Source organism: Cuculus canorus, chromosome 4 (assembly GCF_017976375.1).
Source record: "Cuculus canorus isolate bCucCan1 chromosome 4, bCucCan1.pri, whole genome shotgun sequence".
NCBI classification, from domain to species: Eukaryota; Metazoa; Chordata; class Aves; order Cuculiformes; family Cuculidae; genus Cuculus; species Cuculus canorus.
Genome location: NC_071404.1, coordinates 12,643,665 through 12,669,233, shown reverse-complemented (window position 1 = coordinate 12,669,233; position 25,569 = coordinate 12,643,665). Strand labels below are relative to the sequence as shown.

General features: G+C 41.3%; 1 protein-coding gene across 13 annotated transcripts in view; it reads right to left on the bottom strand.

Moving 5' to 3' along the window:
* ABLIM2 (actin binding LIM protein family member 2) overlaps positions 1–25,569 on the bottom strand; it is a 156,265-nt gene that overhangs the window by 71,006 nt on the left and 59,690 nt on the right. For all 13 annotated transcript variants that reach the window (XM_054066429.1, XM_054066437.1, XM_054066432.1 and 10 more), the window contains exons 4-6: positions 15,511–15,626; positions 10,671–10,797; positions 4,464–4,557 (exon numbers count right to left, since the gene is read on the bottom strand). In XM_054066429.1, the coding sequence (XP_053922404.1) occupies positions 4,464–4,557; positions 10,671–10,797; positions 15,511–15,626 (337 nt within the window). The remainder of the gene's footprint in view (positions 1–4,463; positions 4,558–10,670; positions 10,798–15,510; positions 15,627–25,569) is intronic.

The following is a 25,569-nucleotide window of genomic DNA, read 5'->3' as shown; positions in this document are numbered from 1 at the left end:
GGTGGTGGTAAGGCATCATCTGGAGTACAATGTCCATCCATGCTGAGAGAAGATGGTCCAGCTGGCAACAGATGATGACAACGTCCACCAACATAACCAGAAGAACCTGGAGCTGACTTCATGAGCAGAGGAGAATTTGGCTCATTCCATTTTGCAAAACAAAAGTTCAGAGGAATTAAGACTCTTCTCCATAAATCCTCCTTAGATTTAATCAATTAAACAGGAGAAGATTGAAAACGCTAAAAATCAATCTGAGTCAGAAGAATTAATAACTCTATAGTAGACCACTTAAAAACAGAGAGTTTGATGGAATTGAATTTCTAAACATCAGATGTTAAAAAAACCCAGGCATGTTCCCCAGGAGGAGACCAGGAGGAGTCACTAGCTGTCACACAGCTCCTCAGCCTTCTGAGCTTCTGCAAGGCTTGTTGTGTGGGAAGGGCCAGGAGCCAGACAACCCACCTTTGCCTCCTCCAAGCAAAATACAACTATAAGACCAATTAAAGATCACAAAACAATTGGGAAGTGTTTCCTTGATTGAAAGAGGTTTGTATCAGACTCTGAATTATCATGTGAAATATATTACATTTTTAGAAAGAGGCAGTTCCATTTATGTTGCCTACTTTTATGATATGCTCATTAGCACAAGTTGCATTTTTAATTAATTAATAACTGCTTTTGACAGAAAAAGACAGAAAAAATAGTTTTAGTGCCAGATGCAGAGACATAGCTTGCAACACGACAAAAGGGAAATGGCTGGTTATAAAAATCAGTGGCTTGTTATTTTAAAATGCGTTTATTTTCTGTGTTACTGCATGATTTTAGCTATTACTGGATTGTTAAAAGAGCTATAGCATAAGCACTACACTAAATCCTTTCTCTCTCTGAAGGTTTTCAGTCACACTGCACTTAAGGTCAAACTATAACCTCCAGCCACTTGTGCTCCCCATTTAAGATGGTAGGTTTAGCAATATATAAGGTTGGGGACAAAACATAGCAATTTCTAATCTGATGTTGCATTAAACAGTGCTCCGTATGCTTCATGAGCAGAGTAAATCTTGCCCATAAAAGCACTGGTGGGCATGTTTTTTGTAAAAAGAACAGCAAAACTGTTGCCTTTAAAAGCAACAGAAGAATTTATGATCTCTGTAAATTAGCTGCTCAGCACCTTTTGTAGCTTTTCTAGTGTAAGTTCCCTGGGAGACTGAGGGCAAGCCAAGATGGACTGGAGGGGAAGAAAGAAACAATAAAGGAATTATAAATGAGATGTCTCATGTTTAAGCCCATTTACTACATGGAATGAATCTGGCCCTCAGAAAATGGGACAAAGGAAGAATTTAAGTAACTAAATCATCGGTGTACTTGGCTGCCAACCTACAAAAACAGCCGTATTTTTATACATTAACAGTAACTAACACTAGTTGACTCTCCTTTCCTCCTCTGCTGTAGAAACACTTAAACAAGTGTTGGAAAGGGATACAATACTATAAAATCTGGGCACCAAATAATTGTGGAAGCAGCTGTCCTCCTCACATTGTCACAGAAACCAGAGACGGAAAAAATCCTATTAGGTCATCTAGTCCCTCCCTTTGTCATTACAGGATTGTTTCCTAACGTAGATTTTCCAGTGCCTTGTCCAATCTTGTTTTAATACAATCTAAGTGACAGCTTCCAGCAACTCCCCTGGGAGACTGTTCCTCTGCTTACTAAGTATTGCTGTCAAGATTTCCCTCCACTTTAACAGCAATTTGTCTCTGTTCATTTCCAGATGATATTCAAGATGGTAAAAAGAAACACTGAAGTTTTGAAAAATGTTTCAGGATTCTAAATAATTCCACAAAAAAATACAACAAAAAGCAGCCATGGATATTTTTTCTTTTTCTCTGTCCTCCTGACCAGGAGGTACACAAATGAACCAGAAAGCCAGCCAATGACAAACAAACACCAAGTTTGATATCAGATAGATGGAAGAATCAGCCCCAGTTGAAGTCTTTCAAACAACTCTGTCTGCTACAGACAAACAACAAATGACTAAATCGTGTTAGCTACAGATACGGTCTCCGCATTCTTTCAAATCTATTTGCTTAGGTCATGACTTCTAGTCTAGCTTAATGAAATGAGGTGTGCGTACTCCCTCCTCATCTGACTGTTCTACATGGTTAACACTGAAACTCAACAGCCAATTAAAGTGATCCATTATAGAGATATAGAAATCATAGAAATCACAGGCTGATCACCATGGAAGGAATGTCACCCTGTGTGTCACTTCTTGACCATGTAAAGAGGCAGTGGAAATGTAAAGACAGTGCTCAAGATATTTCATGGGGAAACCTAGGGCGCAGGAGCAGGTATTTTGGGAGACATCATGAGGAACAGGATTTATCGTGACAGCAGAATGCTAGGACACATGACATTCACCCATATTCGAGCTTCATTAGTTTTGTTGCACACAAAATCAAAATTGTTTTATACAATCTTATGGAAAGAAGGTTATAGAACATAAAGTCTCCAGATTGCTGTAACAAGCCTCTAGACATTAAATATCATTGCACCTGTTCAAATTCATTGCCTCCTTCATGCTATGTTCATCCTATCTCTCCTATTTGACAGTGACACTATCTGACACTGCTGTGCTCTTAGACATCACAAAAGTCCTTTCTCCTCATCTTTTTTTTTTTTTTTAAAAGGTTTCAGAATCTTGCATGAGTTTTTTTTTTCACAGTTAAATGCCACAGACTTCAACCAAAGTCGCTCCCGGCCTGCACCAGTACAAAAGTAAGATGAGAATCCCTGCTACAGCATTGTCATCAGAGCAATCGCGGGGGGAGAGGAGAGAAGGGGGAAATGCATGCACTAACTGCAAGCTAGAACATCACCTAGAACTACAATAACAGATATAATCATGGTAAAATTACTACAATATCTTTAAAGAATTAACTTTTCTCACGTTTGTTACTGGCCATCTATAATAAAAAGAAGGAACTCTCCTCCTGTTCAGTATGTCCTCACCAAGCAGTTCGAAGAAACATATACAGTCACATGTGCCCTCAGGTCCCACAAATCCAACTCAGCACTATTGCTATGCAAATCCTTTAAACTTTTTTTTTTTTTTCTTTTCATGACCCACAGAGACAGCAAGGAGACAGTTCTTAAACCACACGAAACCACATGCTATTGTTTAACCACACTGCAGGTAAAGTATTACCATATAAAAAGAGTATTTTTGTATAAACATTTCAAGGCTAGAACCAGGACAGAAAACCAAAATACTGTGAAGCCAAGAGTCAGTATGGAAATCAGAGCTTCTGTTCTTCTGTTTTACAAATAATCACTCCCTCTAACCTGCTATGAGTAAGCGCACCCCAAATTTGCTCTAGCTTTCACAATGATGCTCTTTTCTCTGCATCAAGTCATCTTCACCTCTTCTTTATTGCATGAAATGTAAGTTAATTAGCTTCATCTTCAAAGCCCATCCCCTCTTACTACCTTTCATTCAGTGTCAAAGGCTGAAACGTCTGAAAACATGTAGCAGCTTCCACTGCTCACCGCTCACATATTTGAAGGTTTTTAATGTTTTCTTCTGTTTTCCCTCTCACACTTGAGAGAGCCATCTGCAAAATGTGAGAAAGTCATCTTTATACCCTTACTAGAAGTCTGTTTTCTGAGATGTCTGTAAAAACATTTGACAATGGAAAAGCCACTCATGCACTAACCCTAACTCCATACCATGCCATCTCATATAGATTCACTGTTTTCTTCTACTTCCTTCTCAGTCTTTTCCATAGCTATATTTGTCCATTGCTTCAAAAGTTAAGTCTTTGTACACAAAGCAGATCCTTCTCTGAAGTCCTTCGGGACTTCTCCAGGTATCTTAAATGATGAAGAGAAAGTAGTGAACTGAACAACCAAGGGAACCTTTTCCTAACTCCAGTACTGCTCAGGCTTCACAGATATGGGGAAACAGCAGAAAGAAAAAGTTTTTGTAAATCTCTTTTGCATAAAGCACTAACACGCACCTGCACTAAATACTCCTTGCTTTTTAGAACAGCACACTCAAAAAAATCCCTGCAACATAGCTCATTTCTGGGTACAAAAAAACATTTCAAATGATTAATCTAAATTTTTCAACATCTTCATCTAACTTTGGGAACATAAAACACAACCAAAGAGCAGAAATTATGAAGCAATTTAGCGTAAGTATTAAAATGTGCCAAATAACCCCCTCAAGTATTAATTCTGCCACTGAAACATTCTCTAGTACCACATATATCCATTTAGGGAATACATGTATTATCAAATAATTAACAGAAGAAACAGAGAAGAATTATAGAAAAAGTTTCTAGCATTTCATAAAAGCAATATCAAACTGTTGCATCAACACTCATTTGCAGGCATATGACTACACTCAAAAGAGCAAGTCTCTGTACACTTTGAGATGTGCTTGAATGACAGATTCTCCTTACCTCGAGCACTCTTCCTGTGATATACTTTTCACAATTGTCACATCTGATACCAAACTTTGCATGATAGTCCGTTTCGCAGTATGGAATGCCATCCCTAGGGAAGATAAACAAGCCATACAGAAATTGCTCTACATAGGCTTATAAGTTTACTGGGAGATTGTACAGCTAAAATTTGTTAATGTTTCAACACTTCACAGGGTGTTTAGGGACTCCCACCTCCCAAATACTTGTATTTATTTCTGTAAAGAACTGAATTATTTGTAAAGAACCGAGTAGTTAATGAACTATTCTGGCCCTCTGAGTTTACCACAATCCCACTTCCTTGCTTTGTTGCTGAATTCAGCCTCTCCCTGGTCACAACACTTAGTCTCTGAGACTCTAGTGCTATCTGTTTTGATGGTGTTGCTCATTAAATTTTTCCATGCATATCCCACTCTTTGGAAAAAAAATTTATTCCTACATGATAGTCTTGCCTTCTTTATTTATCATCTAATTATAATTAACTTAGCCTGCAGAGTAATTTCTAAAATGACTATATAACTGCAAACCACCAAGTTTTGATTAACACATCTCAGTGGGTCCATGCAGCCACGCAGACCCTGGGTTGTAGGCAATGCCCCCCTCCAACACCAGCCTGTGCCTCTGATACCAGCTACACTTGTGGGAGCTGTGCACGAGTCGCAGAACTCCTTCACATGGTGGCAGAGCTGAGGGAGGAGGTGAATAGGTTAAGGACTATCAGGGAATGTGAGAGGGACATAGATCTTTGGAGCAGTGCCCTCGCACAAACCCAGCAGGCTGCTGGAGTCAATGCGGCGGAGCAGCTTGATCCTATAATCTGTGAGGCAGGGGGAACAAGAGATGGGGGATGGCAGCAGGTTCCTGTCCGGCGTAGGAAACCTGCTCCCCCCACCCAGACAATTAACCCCCAGATAGCCCTCAGAAATAAATATGAAATGCTGCAGGTAGAACCTATTCCCCAGGAAGAAGCAGTGGAAGAAGGAGATGGTCCCCACAGCCTGGAAACATTCCCTAGGCTCCAGCATCCTCGGAGGGCCCTAAAAACATCCTCTGTCAAGAAAAAGAGGAGAGTGATCGTCTTAGGGGATTCCCTTCTTAAAGGAATGGAGGGCCCCATCTGCAGACCGGACCCGCTCCACAGGGAGGTCTGCTGCTTGCCGGGGGCATCAGTGAGGGATATCAATAGAAAACTCCCTTCCTTGGTGAAGGAAACGGATTACTATCCCCTCTTAGTATTTCAAATAGGTAATGATGACTTACAGCGCAGAAAGCTGAAAGCCATCAAAAGAGACTTCAGGGATTTAGGGAAGATGATTGAGGGCTCTGGAGCGCAAGTGGTGTTTAGCTCCATCCCAATACTAAGGAATATGGAGCAGGAAGTCAGGAACGTACAGATGATTAATGCCTGGCTCCTAGCCTGGTGTGAGGAGAGAGGCTTTGGCTTCTTTGATCATGGGGTGACCCACCCACCCCCAGGTTTTCTTACTAGGGATGGGTCATACTTGTCTCGAAGGGGAACTAAAGTTATCTCTAAAAATCTGGTTAGGCTCTTAAATAGAGCTTTAAACTAGATGTGAAGGGGGAAGGGGAGGAGACCAGGCTAGTTGGGAATGAGCCTGGAAGTGGGAAACCGGCGGCTGAGAAATGGTGTGCTGGAGAGGACCACCAGTACACCACAACAGGGCAAGTGAGGGCGAGTATAAGTGGGGACAGTAAGGATGAAACTGGGTCTGTGGAATTAGTTATTCCAAGGACCAGTCAATCGAGAATAAACTCTCTTCCCTTTATGAGGGCTGAAGGTTCATCAGCCCAGCTGAAGTGCATTTACACCAATGCACGCAGCATGGGCAATAAGAAGGAGGAGCTGGAAGCTGTTGTAGGGCAAGGTGACTATGATGTCATTGCCATCACAGAAACGTGGTGGGATGACTCACATAACTGGACTACAGCTATGTTGGGATATAAACTCTTCAGGCGGGACAGGAAGGGTAGGAAAGGAGGCGGGGTAGCCCTCTATGTCAAAGAGTGCTTTGAAACTCTCGAACTGGATTACGGTGAGGACGGGATCGAGTGCCTATGGGTTAAAATCAGAGGAGCCCACAAGAAAGGGGACTTTGTGATAGGAGTCTGTTACAGACCACCCAGCCAAGAAGAAGCTGCTGATGAACTCTTCTATAAACAGCTGGGGACAGTCTCTAAATCTCTGCCTCTTGTCCTTGTGGGAGACTTTAACTTTCCGGATGTCTGCTGGGAGTACAATACAGCAGAAAGGAAACAGTCTAGGAGGTTCCTGGAGTGCATCGAAGACAACTTCCTTGCACAACTGGTTAGCGAACCAACAAGGGAGGGTGCCTTCCTAGACCTGCTGTTTGTGAATAGGGAAGGTCTTGTTGGGGATTTGACGGTTGGAGGACGCCTGGGATTAAGTGATCATGAGATGATAGGGTTTTCAGTTCTAGGTGGGATGAAGAAGGGGGTTAGCAAAGCAGTCACATTAAACTTCCAGAGGGCAGACTTTGGCCTGTTCAGAAGGTTGATTAGCAAAGTCCCGTGGGAAGCAGTCCTTCAGGGCAAGGGAGCCCATGAGGGTTGGGCGCTCTTGAAAAATGAAATCCTATCAGCTCAAGAGCAGGCCATCCCTGTGTTCCGGAAAAGGAGCCGGCGGGGGGAAAAGCCAGCTTGGTGGAGCAGGGTGATCTCAAGATGCGTCAATAAGAAAAAGAAGCTCTATGTGCTCTGGAGGAAAGGACAGGCATCTTGGGTGGACTACAGGGACGAAGTGAGATCGTGCAGGGAAAAAATCAGGAGGGCCAAGGCCCAACTAGAATTAAAACTCGCTAAGTCTGTGAAAGACAACAAAAAGTCTTTCTACAAGTACATTAACAGGAAAAGGAGGACGAGGGAGAATATCCAGTCTCTAGTGGATGCAGAAGGAATAACAGTGACAGGGGATAAGGACAAGGCTGAGGTACTTAATGCCTTCTTCGCCTCAGTCTTTAATAGCAAAGAAAGTTGTTCCTTCTGTTTACAAATCCAAGAGTTAGAGGGGCAGATTGAGGCTCCCGTGATCCAAGAGGAGGCGGTTAGAGACTTGCTTGCCCAGCTAGACGTCCACAAGTCTATGGGGCCAGATGGGATCCACCCAAGAGTATTGAAGGAACTGGCGGATGTCCTTTCCAAACCCCTATCCATCATCTTCCAGAGGTCCTGGCTGACTGGGGAAGTTCCACTAGACTGGAGGCTGGCTGATGTTGTGCCCATATACAAGAAGGGTTGCAGAGAGGATCCGGGGAACTACAGGCCTGTCAGTCTCACCTCAGTGCCAGGGAAAGTCATGGAACAGGTAATCTTGAGTGCTATCATGAAGCACACGCAAGAGAACCGGGTGATCAGGCCCAGTCAACATGGGTTTACAAAAGGCAGATCTTGCCAAACTAACCTGATCACCTTCTATGACAAAATCACTCAACTACTGGATGGGGGAAAGGCTGTGGATGTAGTCTTCTTGGACTTCAGTAAAGCCTTTGACACAGTTTCTCACAGCATTCTGCTTCAGAAACTGTCAGCCTCTGGCCTGGACAGGCGCACACTCTCCTGGGTTGAAAACTGGTTGGATGGCCGGGCCCAGAGAGTGATGGTCAATGGAGTTAACTCCAGCTGGAGGCCAGTCACAAGTGGAGTTCCTCAGGGCTCAGTACTGGGTTCAGCTCTGTTCAATGTCTTTATCAATGACCTGGATGAAGGCATTGAGTGCACCCTCAGCAAGTTTGCAGATGACACTAAGCTGGGAGGAAGTGTCGACCTGCTGGAGGGTAGGGAGGCTCTGCAAAGGGATCTGAACAGGCTGGACTGCTGGGCCGAGACCAATGGGATGAGGTTTAACAAGACCAAATGCCGGGTCCTGCACTTGGGGCACAACAACCCTATGCAGCGCTACAGACTGGGGGAAGAATGGCTGGAGAGCTGCACAGAAGAGAAGGACCTGGGGGTGCTGGTTGATAGCCGACTGAACATGAGCCAGCAGTGTGCCCAGGTGGCCAAGAAGGCCAATGGCATCTTGGCTTGTATCAGAAATGGGGTCACCAGCAGGTCCAGGGAGGTTATTCTCCCTCTGTACTCGGCACTGGTGAGACCGCACCTCGAATACTGTGTTCAGTTCTGGGCCCCTCACCACAAGAAGGATGTTGAGGCTCTGGAGCGTGTCCAGAGAAGAGCAACAAAGCTGGTGAGGGGGCTGGAGAACAAGTCTTATGAGGAGCGGCTGAGAGAGCTGGGGTTGTTTAGCCTGGAGAAGAGGAGGCTGAGGGGAGACCTTATTACTCTCTACAACTACCTGAAAGGAGGTTGTGGAGAGGAGGGAGCTGGCCTCTTCTCCCAAGTGACAGGGGACAGGACTAGAGGGAATGGCCTGAAGCTCCGTCAGGGGAGGTTCAGGTTGGATATCAGAAAAAAATTCTTCACAGTAAGAGTCATTGGGTACTGGAACAGGCTGCCCAGGGAGGTGGTCGAGTCGCCTTCCCTGGAGGTGTTTAAGGAACGGGTGGATGAAGTACTTAGGGACATGGTTTAGGGAGTGTTAGGAACGGTTGGACTCGATGATCCAATGGGTCCTTTCCAACCTTGTGATTCTGTGATTCTGTGATTCTGTGATCTACCAGCATTCTTGACTGGACTTGTTTAAAGACAGTCATGGATTAACTAGCTTGGGCGCCTGATCTGTAGGAGCCAGTACTGACGCCGGGACCTAAAGCTGAGCAGCAGAAGAGATCCTGCAGTGTGTTCACGTATAATGCGAACATTTATTTCACCTTCAAAAGTAATTTAAAATTATATATAATTTAAAAATACAAAAAATAAAAACTCCTAAAAAGTCAGAACCAGAACACCTGGGCTATTGCTCCCACATGAACCTCTTTGTTAATTTTACATTTAGATCACAATTTCGATTTAAATGTAAGATCATTAAACAGATGAATGAAAATAAATTATGCTAGAAGAAAATGGGACTCTCTTCCTGTTTGAAAGTACAAGTTAAACTTTGTTAAGTTGTTTTAGTGTGTTATGCTAAAACAGCCCATGATGAGACAGACTTATAAACAGAGGCATAATTTTATTGGACATTTTCCTGGAGAAACATAAAAATTAATTTTAGAGCATACAAGTTGGACTGCTTACAGACTAACCTATAAGTTATCACAATTACTAATGTAGTTAATTGAAGCAAGGATGTTTCTTGAGTTATTTTGTTTGGTATTTAACTTTTTAAAAAAGAGGATTTCACAACAACTATATGTTCAAAATTTATGGGTTTTTTAATTATTAAATACCAAGCAAAAAAACCCCCAAAAACACTGCACCAGAATACAGCAGAGTAGCATAGCATTTAAGATAACGCAAAACCTTATTTAAGAACATCCTTTAATTAATTTTTTTTTTCTTCTGTCTCCAGTGCAAGCTATCAAGTTAAATATTGTACTTATATTAATCTAAATCCCAAACAATGTTTAAAGTCAGTTTAACTTTGGGTCTGAAACTCCATCATCTCTGGGCACTGGTGATTGAGTTACTCTACTGTTTAGGAAAATTTCACCGTATCATCATACTTCTCTAAAGTAGAAATTAATCCCAAGTGCCCTGGCCACTGAAAGCCCTGTACCTCACCAGAATGATATGAGTGTTGACATGGGACCTGGTCTGCACGAGCGCTTTGTGCTGCCTCTCATTGCTGTCATCACATTCAGTCCAAATCTGAGAGCATGAGGGTATGAAGCAGCGCAAAGGCATGACACATTACCTCCTTAATCAACTTTTTGAGAATATTTTTGCTTGTGTGAAACGCACAGAAAGAATAATATCTGCTTGTTCATATTACAGCATCACATAGAGCGAAGTCAAACACGGACAACTAAGGGTGTTAGCTACAGGACTTTGAAGCACTGTCTTTCTATGGCATAGCTGCTTTGTCAAGTCCTATTCCAGGTAGATGAACAAATTCAACTTCTACTTTTCTTCATTTTTTTTCTGCTTTATATACAATTTTTATAATAATACAGATAATAACCTCTAATCTTTTATATATCTCCCAACATATATTAAAAAACCCTAAAGTATATGCAATGCTAAATTAATTATTTGGTATTAAAAGAATGCTGAAAACAAGTGAAAATGCCAATCTACTCAACTTACTTGCTGATGTACTCTGCATTCAGTAGCTTGTCACATGTATTGCATTTAAAACAGCCCAAATGCCAGTGTTTGTCCAAGGCAACCAATGACTGCCCATTTTTTATTTCTGAACCACAGCCTCCACAATCTGCAAGAGAAAAATCCAGTATGAGTGAATCACACGGTTTAGACGGTCACACAACAATATTGGTTACTGCAGTACAAGGATCTACTGGTGTCCTAATAACAGCTTGTGCAGTCTCTAAAGCTTGCCACTGGCTGCTCATTGATGGATGACATGTGGTGCTGCCCTAATATTGCCCTAATATTGCTAGAAGACATGAATCACTCAAAGAAATAAACTAATGACTAAGGCTTCCTAGTGACTTAGGTTTTGTTGTAATTAATTTATACTGTGTTTAAAAGATATGAAGTTCCATGATTAAGTTTTCAAGCATCACAAATCAGCTCAATAAAATTAATGAAAAAGACCTAGAAGTCATGAGATTAAAAGAAATAATTGAACCTTCATATGAGATTTTGCTTCTGGGTCTGAAAGCTTTACTCATAGTTCAAAATTCTTTTTGTAACCATGGAAAAAACTAAGCCGAAATTCTTATTTGGACTTCATAATCAGTGAAAATATACCAATATTTGAGAGGTATTATAAATTCCTGAGCAGTAGGGATATTGCAACATGTGAAAGTTATGACTGGCTATGTATTTATTATAGAAATTCACTTACATAAGGCTCAAAAAGTTCTAAGAAAAAATAAATGCAAAACATAGCCTACATTATCCCATTATGACAAGCTATGTCTGTTAAACTGGCTATACGTGAAGTTACGATAATCCCTGGGAAAAAAAAAACCTGAGCACAAGTTTGGGGTGGGGTTTCTTTGTTATTTTTAAAATGATGGGTGCTTTTGATTATGGTAGTAGATGCCAAATCTCCTCTCAGCTTCCATGCAAACAGTCCACCAGTGAGGGCCCTGTTTAGGGGTGCTACACAGACATGGGAGTTGAATCTGATTTTCTACATCCAAAATGAATCCTCTAATATCCTACAAGGTACAGCTCTCACTCACTCTTCACTCTGTAGATCCTTGACTATGTATAACTTTCTTATAAAATGTTAAAACAGTCAGACTCTGTGGAAAATAGGGATGAGCAGTAATAATAAACCAATTCTAGTATCAATATCCCAACAACTCTTCTAAGCCTCCATATGATTAGATCTTGCATCTTATCTGAAACCACCTTTTTTTTCACGTATACCTCAATTTGCTAGAGAAAAGGCAAACCCTGAAAGTCACATAAAAGACTCATTTAGAGATGCTGGAATTTAAAAATAACCACAACAATGTTTTGCATGGAAGAGAAAGGTACACAAAAGCATTAAAAAGATTTATCTAGTTATTAGGAAAGTACTTCAAACGTAGGATCTCATTAAAAAGACTGAAACAACCCTCTTAAAAACTTTCTGATTTAAGATTCTAGGTAGTTGGCTAAGTGACCCCAATGAAACACTATTAGTGCAATTGCAAATGTTTAATTTCTGAGCACACAACAATAAAGGGTAGTTCTTATTTTCCTTTAGTGTACTTGGAATGGATTAAGGGAGTAATAATGTGTCTCTCTAATATGACCCTGTAGAGCACTAATATGTGGAAACAAGCCCAGCAAAAAAGAGTGTGCACCACAGATCAGAACATTTGAGTTTTGTTAATAAAAAAGAACATTTGGGAGTGTGCCTGGATTTAGTCCCAAAAGACAATAAATACTGCAGTATCTATCCTTTAACTGCAATCAGAAACTTGTTTATGATCTTCCCTGCACCAGCGCTTCATCTGATAATATAATATAATCTCATTGGTTTAAAGTACATTTCACAAACTTAATACAACATTGTGTGCTCAGATGTCATTCATCTTTCATCTGGTTTAATCTTGGGTGGGCAGAAATGCAGCATTCTGTGAGCTACTTTTTTAATTCCTAACTGCTGTTTCCTCTGTTAGGTTCCAGATAATTAAAAACAAATATTGTGGTTACTATGTCAACAGTGCCTATTGATGCAACATCCTTGCCTTCCTATCTTGGATGCAGTATCTTTTGATGACTCACCTAATTTCAACCAATAACTCTGCAAAATACATCTATTTGCAGCTACATGTCAATGTTCTTCCCTGAATACTCTTTCAATACCAACACTTCCACAAGAAGTTTTTACAGCTAGTGTTTTATAAACTAAACAAAACAAGTAGGAAGGTATTTATATAATAACAAAAAAAAATTGAACGGCTCAGGCAAAAAACAAATATTAGATATTTCTTCCAAAAGTAATGCACAAAGTCAAAATGCACGAAGTCAAAAGCAAAGTGAGAGGATGAAAATAGGAGGACTAGTCAAGGAGCAGTGATGTTGGGAGCTCTGTGAGTTCCAACAAATCTCCTGAAAGCATTCTTGAGATGAACTGCATACACAGTATATATCAGGCATTTCTAAAGTAAGAGCAAAACCAACGAAACATATTACTTGACTCAGCTTGCTTGAAGTCATATGGTTTTAAGCCCTACTGTTTTCTTATATAAAGAATTGCTTGTTTAAAACATTAAGGATTTTTCCATGAAGACTATTGTTAAAACAAGGAGACATGCCGTTTATCGCTTTGTATAATATGTAGCACAGCTACAGACAGTATTCCGGACTTCCAATTTTTCAGTTCAACTAAGATGTCACTGAAGCTGCTTGTTTATACCTGAAATACTGGTTCTATCCCAAGGATGAGTAAGTGCTTGGAAAACGGCTGCTATTATACACTGTTCTTTCAATATTACGTTTTAATTCATATGTTTCTCAAATTCATTATTATCTTTTAGATATTTGGTTACTTTTCTGTATATTGTCATTGCTCAGGCTCTGACCTATCCTACTACACATACATGCAAACACCTTTATGCATTTGTGGCTGCAGTGCTTCCCATTGACCTATCAAAGCTCCATTCCCCACACCAAGGAAGGATTATACCACTGCTAATCAGTTTCTCAAAGTTAATGGGTTCTGCAGCTCCCGGGTCAGCTGAGTGCTGCACATCGCTGTGAAATCAGAAGATGCTGCCCTGCAGCAGCATTGCAAGACACTGGGGAAATGGAGTAAGAGAGAGAGAAGAATGTAGCCTTCAGAGGTAAAAAAGATATTTATCTGGGATCCTGGCAACATTATGGTACAATTTACTTGCAGACCGCATAAGGACCTCAGTTTGCCCTTTAAGAAGCTGTGGTATCTGCTCGCCCCCATCACTACATTGTTTGAGAAGCAGACATGGTGAATCCCATGTGAAGAACAAATCAGACTATTTTGGAAGTCCAGTCAACAGTGTGGACGTCTAGGTTTAAACCAAGACTCTTACCCGAATCCACTAAAACCTATAACAACCAAGATTTCCTCCATTTCTAATGAGTTTGAAAACAGAGTTGTAGTTCAGGTTCAAATATTTGCATCTGTTTGAGATTTTATTCAAGGAAAGGCTACATTTTCATTTTCCAAGCTCAGGTTTTGCCACAAAGACATGCTTCCAGTGCTCCTTAACTTTGAGGCAAGTGGTTTCCTAAAGTTTGCAGGTACCCATGCACTGGGGAGGCTCAGTGCAGCCCTGAGAGAGACGGAAAAGTGCAACACAAGAAAAAAACTCCCTATGGTGTATGTCTGTGTACAGAAAAAAGGAATGTAAGTACATTAAATGATTCTGTATCACAGATAATCAAATGAAGTAGTTCTGTCAGTACTCAACAAGGCAAATAATTTCCATTAAAGTCAAAGCCACTTTTTCCATATGACAAAAAGATGAACAGATAATAGGCAATAAAAGTATGGATCTGCAAACACAGTTAGACAAGATGGATGAGGATGATCCATCTCTGGAATAAGTGACAACGGAAAGCACCTAAGAGAGAGGGTGATCCCCTTTCCAAAAAAGAACACCATTGGCAAGGGAGGAATCAGCATAGCATCATTGCATTTGCACAGCAGCTTTTGTTAACAAAACTTAGAAAGGAGATGGTGAAACTTCTATAAAAAAAAGATGTGGCGAAAAACAAAGAAAAAAAAAAAAAGTAGAAATTTCTCCCTGAAGTGAGCTGGATTCCTCATATATACAGAAAAGTAATCTACAGGGTCCTTCTTCAGCCATTCCCAATCCAGTTTCATGTGATATGACAGTTAAACATATTTCTGTATTTGCTGTTTAATTAAATTGCTGTTGCTGTTTAATTGTACATAGGTGGTGGGTGAATGTTAAAGCGTGGCAGCTTCTCATGAAGAAATCAGCAGAGGAACAGAATTCAGAGCAAAATGCCACTCCATGACCTGCTGCAAAAAATGTGTTACGAAAAGACCACATTTCTTCTCTGTAATGTTTGTAGTTTCTGATAGAACACAATACTACGGAGGTCAAGGCAAATGTCTGTGTGGTCACGTTGCATATGTTAACCCTTTCTGCGTACCATTTAGCCATGCAGCAACCCCAGAACACTTACAAATTATTAAATATCAAGTTGGATTTTATATCATCTATATTACACCTTTCTCCAGTTAATTTTTTTACCCCTGTTTTAATCAACTGTCCTGGGAGGTTCTGTGTCTTAGTTACCCTATAATAGCACCATTTGTGCTTCCTTTTTCAATATCAGACTTCTAGGAGAACTGCCATATTATTTTCACATGACTACATTGTATCTCTTGACACGTTTTAAGTAGGACAGTGGTAAAAATTCCAGTTAAACATAACAGTGTAAAATTGTGTTCTTTAAACCTGTGCAGACTAAGACGTACCAACAGAAAAGAGCAGAAACTCGGACTTACTTCGCAGGTTCTGTACGGGGAAAGAGCCAGTGTTGCTGGCAGGGGGCAGGGAACATTTCTGGCAGATGCACTCTTTCCCGTTAAATGTTACGCGGTCACCTGCAGGGAAAGGCAGCCTAAAACAGAGGAAACAAAAGCATACAGGTTACCTTCTCACACCTTCATCAAAATTACATTTCTTCCCTTAAAGAATATGATTATAATCTGGTTTCCTTTTCTCTACGTGCCCAGTTGCCATTCACAATTTTTCAGCTACTTGGAGGCTGATGTATTGAAGGGACACATCGAACAGGCAATTGCAAACACAAATGTTACAGCTAGAAGTTTAAATCTTTGTGTATGTAAGAAATGTAGTATCAGCAAGGGTTGATCACTAACGGGATCAGTTACAGAACGAAAATAAAATTGGCATTACAGAAAGTACAGGCAAATACAGCTGCTTTTAAGTTGTTAAAATGCTGCATGAGTGATGACTTTTATACATTAAAAAATAGCACTTGATCCCAACTTTGATCATATCAAAGTTGTTGTCTTAATCTATATGCTCAGAAAGCAGATTTCAGTGAACTGTCATAGGAGAAAATACATCCTATTTATAAAACCCGAAGTGTCCACATTACTTGTTTGCCCTACTCAACAACAGCTCTCCTTACACTAAATTACATCCTTCCTTTTTATCAACGTCCTTAAAACTAAAAGCTTTCTGCTGTGAGCTTTCTTGTCTGAGCACAGACACTGATGAGTTTTTTTCCTCTAAGAGGACCAGATGGACAAATCACTTCATAATGCAGCAAAGGATGATGAGGATTTAGAAACACATTTCACTCCACCCAAAGCTCATGTCCAACTAAATCCCAAGTGAGCTATGAAAATATGACTTAAGTGGGGCACAAACATAATGCAAGCCTTCTGCCTCATGGTGAAAGTCCACCTGATCAGATTATTTCATTAACATTTCATTAAAACTCTGCATAACATCCACTCACAAACACTATCAAAAGCCTACTGAGAGGTTGTCTTCACTACAAAAGCTGGACAGATAGTTCCTGCTAAGCATAAACATTATTTTGCTCCCTGAACCACTCAAGTAGCTTATTCTACATTTGTGTTGCATTTAAAAGAAAATTTCTATTACTTAGAAAGAGAATAAAAGCAATGCTGCCCATTGTTTCTAAATAACAATACTAAAAAGTATTTTAAACCACCTAAATAAGTGTTCAACACTGTCCATTATGGACAATAGGCAATACTTCAAAAATTATGAGGACACAGAGTTTAAATATAGTTATATCTTTGGATAATGAATACTGTTTTTCAGCTTTTTTTTTTTCCTTCACTAACACTAATGTCTTAATACTTCAAATACTTGTTACCTTCTTGCGTAAAGTTAAGCTAAGGAAAAATATTTTACAGAAACAGGCTTTAAAATTGTCCTGCTCTTTGACACTACTAAATGTTCCATGTGTGGTTCTGGTGCAAACAGGCCCAACATCATGATAACACGATGCAGGAGTCCTAAATTTCCACCTGTCCAAGACAGGATTTTGTACCATGAATTTCACTCAAGAACCTGGGCAGAAAACAATACCACTGTCTGTAGTATAATGGGTGGGATGTGACGGAGTTGAACTGCTCCAGTGAGCAGCGAGTCTGTCCTGTCTTGCAGCAATACAGTAGCAGCAATTTTCTGTGTTATGTATATAAAACACCAGAGTTCTTTTTAGGTCACTACTAGTCTTCTAATATATGGAATTACAAGACAGTTTTGTGAACATCTCAGAACAGTTGAGGCTGTAAAGGACCTCTGGACATGAACATACATTCATTTGAATAAAAAGTACTAAATGTGATATACTTCTATATAGATAATGGAAATTAATGACTAATTACCAAAAACTGTCTTGACAATGGAGTGATAAATTTTAAAGGCCGTCCTAGTTTTCTACTGCTAATGTGAAAGACATCATTTAATCACATTTTCATTTTAATAAAATGTTACAAAAGCAAGTCTGGAACTGAGCACTACTGATTGACCTGGAAAGGCACAACTCAAGGCATTTCAGCTGTTCCAGAACTGAGACAAGAACTTGTAACTGACCTCCTACATACTTCCAGGAAGACATCTCATCTTGATTTACAAATACCCATACACTTATGATGACCACTCTTAACCTACTCTGAACTAAATTCCCACAAAAATGGTAACCTGATCTACAGATACAATCACACAACTGCATTAGCATATAACTACCCTGGCATCTTTTATTCTTAGGCATAGTTGCATGTCCTGGGCAGGATACTGCCACCAAGTATGTTTAGCCACAATCTTCTATGTAGACCAAGACTAGGACTCAACTAATGACCCAACTGGACTCTCATGACATGTCTCAGTAAAATGGCAGGCTTTGCACCATTAATGATCCTAGAGATGGTGATGTACTGGAAGTCATGAACAATTCACTGTTCTGAAGAATGACAGCAACTACTGTGAATTATTGTATCTAATATATTAGCAGCAGTAGCCAGAGGGAAGGTTAATATATTTATTTGACTCAATGATTTACCTAGCAAAAATCCAACTGAACTTCCAGCTGAACACAAAAGCCCATCTCAAATAGATGAACAGTAGGAGCAAAGATCAAACACTTCTAATTTGCTCCTACATCAGGCAATTAGACAATCTGAAAGAAAATAAGTTAAAACTAGAGGAGAAGATTAGGATAATTGACCTCCTATGGCACAAAGACGGAGCCAGGTAGACGACACCCACAAAACTTGCCAAAGCTTACAGGCACCACAGTATGCCATAGAGTCTCCTTAGAGGGGAGGGCACGTAGGGGGTTTCCCAGCCCACTGCCACGGTTTAGCCCCCTTCCTGGTCTGGTCAGCAGATAAACATGGGCAGTTGTATCCCAGTTCCCTCATGCTACAGGAAAATGGAAAAGGAAAGTAAGGGAGAGAGACTTGTAGGTTTGAAACTAAAACAAAAACAGCTTTAATGAAAAAATAATAACGAACAAGAAAATAATACTATTAGTAAGAAAATAGTAAAATATATACAAATATACAAAATTGACACCCCTCCCCCCCCGACAACTATATGTCACTACTGATCCGGCACGGTAGACATGGGGAAAGTTCTCAGGCTGGACTCAGTGACAGACAGGAGCTGGATTCATGAACTGGACTCAGGAATGCACAAATCAGGACTGGGGTAAAAGGATGGATGAGATCCTCAGCTATCAAACAAGAAGGCTTGACCTTTATCATTACTCATTTTTATACTGAGAATGACATATATGGAATGAAATACATTTTAAGCCAGTTTTGGGTCACCTGTCCTGTCCACTCCTCCCTGCAGGTGTGACCCTTTTTCACCCTTATGGCACTCTACTAACTTGAGGATCACCTTGGTTTCTACAGGAGTAAGTATAAGCAATGGCCTTTCTGCATACCCTTGTCTCATTACTTTGGTGATAACTAGAAAGTGTTATCACTTCTAGAGACAGATACTGTCTGAAAAACATGTTCTTAGCTTTCAGAAAATGAATTTTCTAAGAGCATTAGCTGAAAAGTTAGAAAATTGGTTCTGCTTTAGGTCAAACCAGAACACCCATAAATATATCTTACACGGTTTACTTTGTAAGAGTTTAGTTACTAATCACAGTACCCTTCCATTCAGATGTGAAGGAGCAATAATTTCAATTGTCTATTAAGTTTTTGACATCTGCAAGACACCTTGGCTCTAAAAAAACAAGGAAATCCTTGGAAGTTGTCTGTTCAAAGGTACATGCAAACGTTTCCTTCCCTTGCTGGTCTTCTTGACCTGTAATTAAGTCTCTGAGTTTGCTTCACTATCTCATTCATTGGGAATTCAGAATTCACACACAACACATTTACCAGTATTTCCGTAACATCTGACCTCTCCATTTCACAAGCGGCCCTGCTCAAGAATTTTGATGTCAGAACACGTGAAGGCACAACAGAAGGTGGTAACAGCCAATTAACAAGATTTCAGTTTCTAAGCTCTTCAACTTGTGAGCAGGACTATATATAGCGGAATATGTTAAAAGCAGTGTATCTGCCTTTGAATACAATGACATCTCACCACCAGTCACCCACTGAAAATTTCTCAGTATGGGTTTTAATTAGCCACTTATCCTTTTAAAAATATTCAGTGTGATTTTCACAGTTGGATAACCTATCTTTAAAATAAGAATTATGAGTATCTTTAAAGTAGCTCTCTGAAATTACTTGTAGGATTTTAATACAACTTTTAGGATTTATTTCTCAATGAATTTTGTTTTATCTGCCTGCCTACAATATCTGTAAACCCATAAATAAATGGAACTCACCAACAAAATTATATTGTAAAAGATCAAACCACTGTTAGCCTGATCCAGGGTTACTGTCTGCTGACACTGAAAGGTCTTGTTCTGGTCTTGTCCTTCTCTGCACCATGCCTCAACCTATGCAGCTGTGGACAATTCATTCAAGCTTTCTGGGCCAAAAGAAAATACTCATTTTTTATCAGAGCAGATAGGTGGCCTTCTGTTCTTTAAGCTGCTGATCTGACTCTGTGGCTGAACAGTCAACTAAATGTGATATAAGAAAATTACCAGAAGCATGTGATCAGGGTTATGGGGAGACTAAAGCTATTCATTTCAGTAACAGACTGCAGTTACACTGGGTCAGGTGTAATGTCAGACTGCAACCTAAGGACCTACAGGATCAAATTCTGCTCTAACTTCCACCTGGTACAATCACATCCCTTAAGGCTGCTTGATAGGGATGAATTTGACCCAGACTGTTAAACCTGATGATACAAAGTGGACATTACTTGCTATCTACCATCTACATGAATTTCAACAAGGGCAAATGCTAAGTCCTGCACCCAGGGAGAAACAACTCTATGCACCAGTATACCTTGGGAGTTAACCAGATGGAAAGTATAAAAAGATGCAAGGGTCCTGGTGGACACCATGTTGAGCAGTAGTCAGCACAGTGTTGCTGTGGCAAAGAAGGTCAACCACATCCTGGGCTCCATTAGTGCAGTCGGCAGATCCAGGGATGTGACTTTCCCCTCTGTTCATCATTTGAGGGACTGCATCTGGACCAATGTGTACCATTTTGGGTTCCTTGGGACAAGATTTACTGGAGGGAGATCAGTGGACATGGCTAGGTGCAGAGCTGGAGCACAGGACTAATGGGCAGAGGCTAAAGGAGATGGACTTATTCATCCCCAAAATGCTCAGGGGAGATCTTATTGCTGTCTAAAACTGATGATGCGTATATGAAATTGGAGTCACACTCCTCTCAAAGGTGCAGAGTGAATGGACAAGAGACAGCAGACATAAGCTGGAACACAGGAAATGTCAAGTCAATATAGGGGAAAAAAAATTTTGCAACGACTGTGCTGAAATGCTGGAACAAGCTGTTCATAGAGTCTGGGATCTCGATCCTTGCAAATACTTTAAGTGAATGCTATCAGCAACCTGCTCAAACTGGACTTGCTCTGAGGCAGGGGGTGGACCACAGGACCCCCGCAGGTCCTGTCTGCCTTACATGACTCAGGCTATAGGTGTGCTCCATATGTAAACTGGAAGAGCAGCACAGTAAGACTCTTGTTCAGGAAGCACCATGTATTGATAAATTCATTTGGTTTAGAATACCAAGAAGAACATCCAGTCTGATTTCAAAACTTTGGCCTCAGTATCCAGATAAAGAAGTCTGCTTTATGAGATGCTTTCCGGGCTGGAAAAGTAGCACGGCAAGCTGTAGGCAATCCAGGAGACTCCTGGACTGCATTGAGGACAATTTCTTAGTCCAGCTGATAGAGAACCCCACCCTAAGGGATGCAATACTGGACCTTATGGTCACCAATACAAAGGAACTCATCAGTGACGTTAGGATTGGTGGCAGCCTGGGCTGCAGTGATCATGCACTGGTGGAGTTCAAGGTCCAGAGGGATATGGGACAGGTGAGGATATAGTCAGGACACTAAATTTCAGGAAAGCAGACTTCCAGCTCTTCAAGGAATTACTCAGTAGGACCCCTGGGACATGGTCCTCTGAGACAAGGGAGTGGAGCAGAGTTGGAAAATATTTAAGGAAGCTTTCCATGAAGCACAAGGGCGCTCAGTCCCCGCATGCAGGAAATCAGGCAGGAAAGGGAAGAGACCGGCATGGCTGAGTCGAGACCTGCTGGTTAAACTAAAAAAGAAGAGGGGAACTGCACAGGCAGTGCAAGCAGAGACAGGGAACCTGGGACGTGTAGTTGTGTAGGGATGAAGTCAGGAAGGCCATGGTGCAGCTGGAACTGAACTTGGCAAGGGAAGTAAAGACCGACAAGAAGGGCTTTTACAGGTACATCAATCAAAAGAGGAAGATCAAAGAGAATGTACCCCCACTGATGACTGGAAATGGGGATCACATATCAACAGATGAGGAGAAGGCTGAGGTGCTTAACAAATTTTTTGCCTCAGTCTTCACCAATAACCGCTCTCCTCGCCCCTCCTGGGTCATGGGACAGCAAGATGGTGCCCAGGGGGTAAACCCCCTCCCACAGTAGAGGAGGATCAGGTTCGTGACCACCTGAGGAACCTGAACACATATAAATCTATGGGACCTGATGAGATGCATCCCAGAGTCCTGAGGCAATTGGCAGATGTGGCTGCCAAGCCACTTTCCATGATATTTGAAAAGTCATGGCAGCCAGGAGAAGACCCTGGTGACTGGAAGAAGGATAACGTTGTGCCCATTTTTAAAAAGAGTAGAAAAGATGAACCCAAGAATTACTGACCTGTCAGCCTCAGCCCTGTGCCTGGGAAGATCATGGAACAGATCCTCCTAGAAGCTATGCTAAAGCACATGGAGGACAGGGAGGTGATTAATGGCAGCCAGCATGGCTTCACCAGGGGCAAAGCCTGTAGGACCAACTTAGTGGCTTTCTATGATGGGGTAACCGCAGCAATGGACATGGGTAAACCGACGGATGTGATCTACCTGGACTTCTGTAAAGCCTTTGACACTGTCTCCCACAACATCCTTCTCTCTAAATTGGAGAGATATGGATTTGATGGGTGGACAGTAGGGTGGATAAGAAACTGGTTGGATGGTCGTATTCAAAGAGTAGTGATCAATGGCTGAAAGTCCAGATGGAGATCCGTGACAAGTGGTGTCCCTCAGGGGTCCACACTGGGACCAGTGCTGTTTAATATCTTTATCAATGATATTGACAGCGAGTACACCCTCAGCAAGTTTGCGGATGACACCAAGCTGAGTGGTGTAGTTGCCACACCAGAAGGACTGGATGTCATCCAGAGGGACCTGGACAGGCTGGAGAAGTGGGCCTATGAGAACCTCATGAGGTTCAACAAGGCCAAGTCCAAGGTCTTGCACCTGGGTCGGGGCAATCCCCCAGTACACGATGGGGGATGATGTGATTGAGAGCATCCCTGCAGAGAAGGACTTGGGGGCGCTGGTCGATGGGAAACTTCACATGAGCCAGCAATGTGCGCTCGTAGCCCAGAAGGCCAACTGTATCCTGGGCTGCATCAAAAGAAGCGTGGCCAGCAGGGCAAGGGAAGTGATTCTGCCCTCTCTTCCTCTCTTGTGAGAACTCACCTGGAATACTGTGTCCAGTTCTGAAATCCTCAACGTAAGTAGGATATAGAGCTGTTGGAACGGATCCAGAGGAGGGCTACAAGGATGATCGGAGGGCAGGAGCACCTTCCATACAAGGACAGGCTGAGAGAGTTGGGCTTGTTCAGCCTGGAGAAGAGAAGGCTCAGAGGAGATCTTATAGTGATCTTCCAATACCTGAAGGGGGCCTACAAGAAAGCTGAAGAGGGACAATTCATAAAGGTTTGTGGGATTAAGACAAGCGGAAATCGGTATAAACCGGAGAGGGGCAGATTTAGACTAGACATTAGGAAGAATTTCGTCACCATGAGAGTGGTGAGGCACTGGCACAGGTTGCCCAGGGAAACTGTGGCTGCCTCATCCCTGGAGGTGTTCAAAGCCAGGTTGGATGGGGCCTTGGGCAGCCTGATTTAATGGGAGGTGTCCCTGCCCATGGCACAGGGGGATTGGGATTAGATGATCTTTAAGGTCCCTTCCAACCCAAACTATTCTATGATTCTACGATTCTACGATTCTACGAATCTATGATTCTAGTTACCTAGTAGTGCTTAAGCGGAAACCAAACACTTTAGATATCTGAATTCTGTAGAGCAAATAAGGACCTGTTTAGTTATTAACCCAGAATGTATGCACTAAACTGGCCCCCGGCTAAGAGTCAAATTGTCCTCTCTTCATCATTTACATGTGACAAAAAGCTGTATTTTTCCAATTTTTAATTATAAGAATACCAAAATTAAAGGGATAATGATTATATACAGTCCTCCAACCAGGTGGATACCCCTCCCCCAGCTCTACCAATTATATCAACCCATAAAACCAAATACCGGATTTTTGACACCCTATGAACTCACAGCCCATAAGTAACACTGAAATCGCAGAGCCTATGTACAATACATTATGCAGACCATACATCTTATATATGCTTAATACATCTGTATGGCTTTATAACACAGTAAGACTTCTCCTGAAAATTCAATTTTTAAAAGTATTATCACAGGTATGACTACCCATTTCTTTTTCAAAGAATCAGTTTCCTGCCCTTTCCCACCCTGAATAAGACAGCCCTGAGAGCTGGACAGTCCTGTCCTTGACAGCCATGCATGAACTACATGCACAATTTTAAAGAAACTCAGCTTCTAGTGCTACAGATAGCCTTCATTTTCTTTGTCTTTCTGTTACATTTTTACAAACATGTGAACCTTTGGGAAGAAACACCTTTGGCAGCCCTCTGGAGGACACAGCCTCTTCCAATTAATGAAGCTGTAAGAATAAGATTGCTCACCCACTTCCTGGGAATTCAGAGTAAGAAGTTAATCTGCAACATTTTTTAATCTATGCTGTTGTTATCCTACTCACTCCTACTTTTAGGCATTATCATCCAAAACACAACAGCAGAAAACAAGTTTCACTGGACTATGAACAGCAGTGGAAGAGGGGACTAAGCCCTCTATCTTTATTCCAGCAGAGCAAACATGCAATTAAAATCTGAATTTAAGAGCCACCTGGTCAATGCAAGATAGCAAGAAGCAATCACACAGGATGATCGTTTATACTGTACTTGTAATAGTTTTACTCTGAACACTAATTCATTTTTTCCCCACTTTGACCTGCAACAGCCCTGTGCAACAGCATCTGAGTTCCAAGGGACATCTAGGGATGAGTTGAATTTCCGATATACAAGTTTTACCACAGAGAAGAGAAGCAGCTCATCAATGCAGTGCAGAGGGCAGTAGGGAACACAGCTCTTTTCTGTGACACTGGGCAACATGGCATTTAAAAGTAGTAAAATCAAGAGTTTCAGAAAATGACTGGGCTTGTATTACCGTTCTTTTTTCTCAATGTACTAGTCAGCTGTACGCTCATTAGATTTTCTCACGGATTTCACGATCTGAAGAGATATACATTTGCTATCAGCTTCTATTAACATCTTATATTCTCTGAAAACTAAAAAAAAAAAGAGTTGCTACTGTCAGTCACTGGTTTACTAGTCAGCGTAGAAAAGTTTAAAAATGGTACTTCAGCACCTGCAGAAATAACGATCATAGAAGTTCTCTTTTAAAGCACATAACGATCCAGGATCATTCTAGAGACCCATGTCGTGATTGCAAAGTGCCTTCTGCTGCCAGCGTTTCCCTGCTGAAGTTGGTAAGAGCCTTGCTTGGTTTCCATGAGAGAAGTGGCAGCTCTACTGTCAAGCAGTCACCACCTCCAAGTTCACACCATTCTAGAAATCACCTTTCTAAGAGAACACCCGCACTAAAGTCCGGCTCTAGAAGGCAACACCAAATGCAGTTTGCATGATCTGCCAGCTGTCCCAGAGAGTATTCTTTGGCCATTATTTAAAGGTTTCTGACCATCTGTAAGAAGTGAGGACACAAATGGTACTTTTGAGTCTTCTTACCAAAGAAAATGCCAA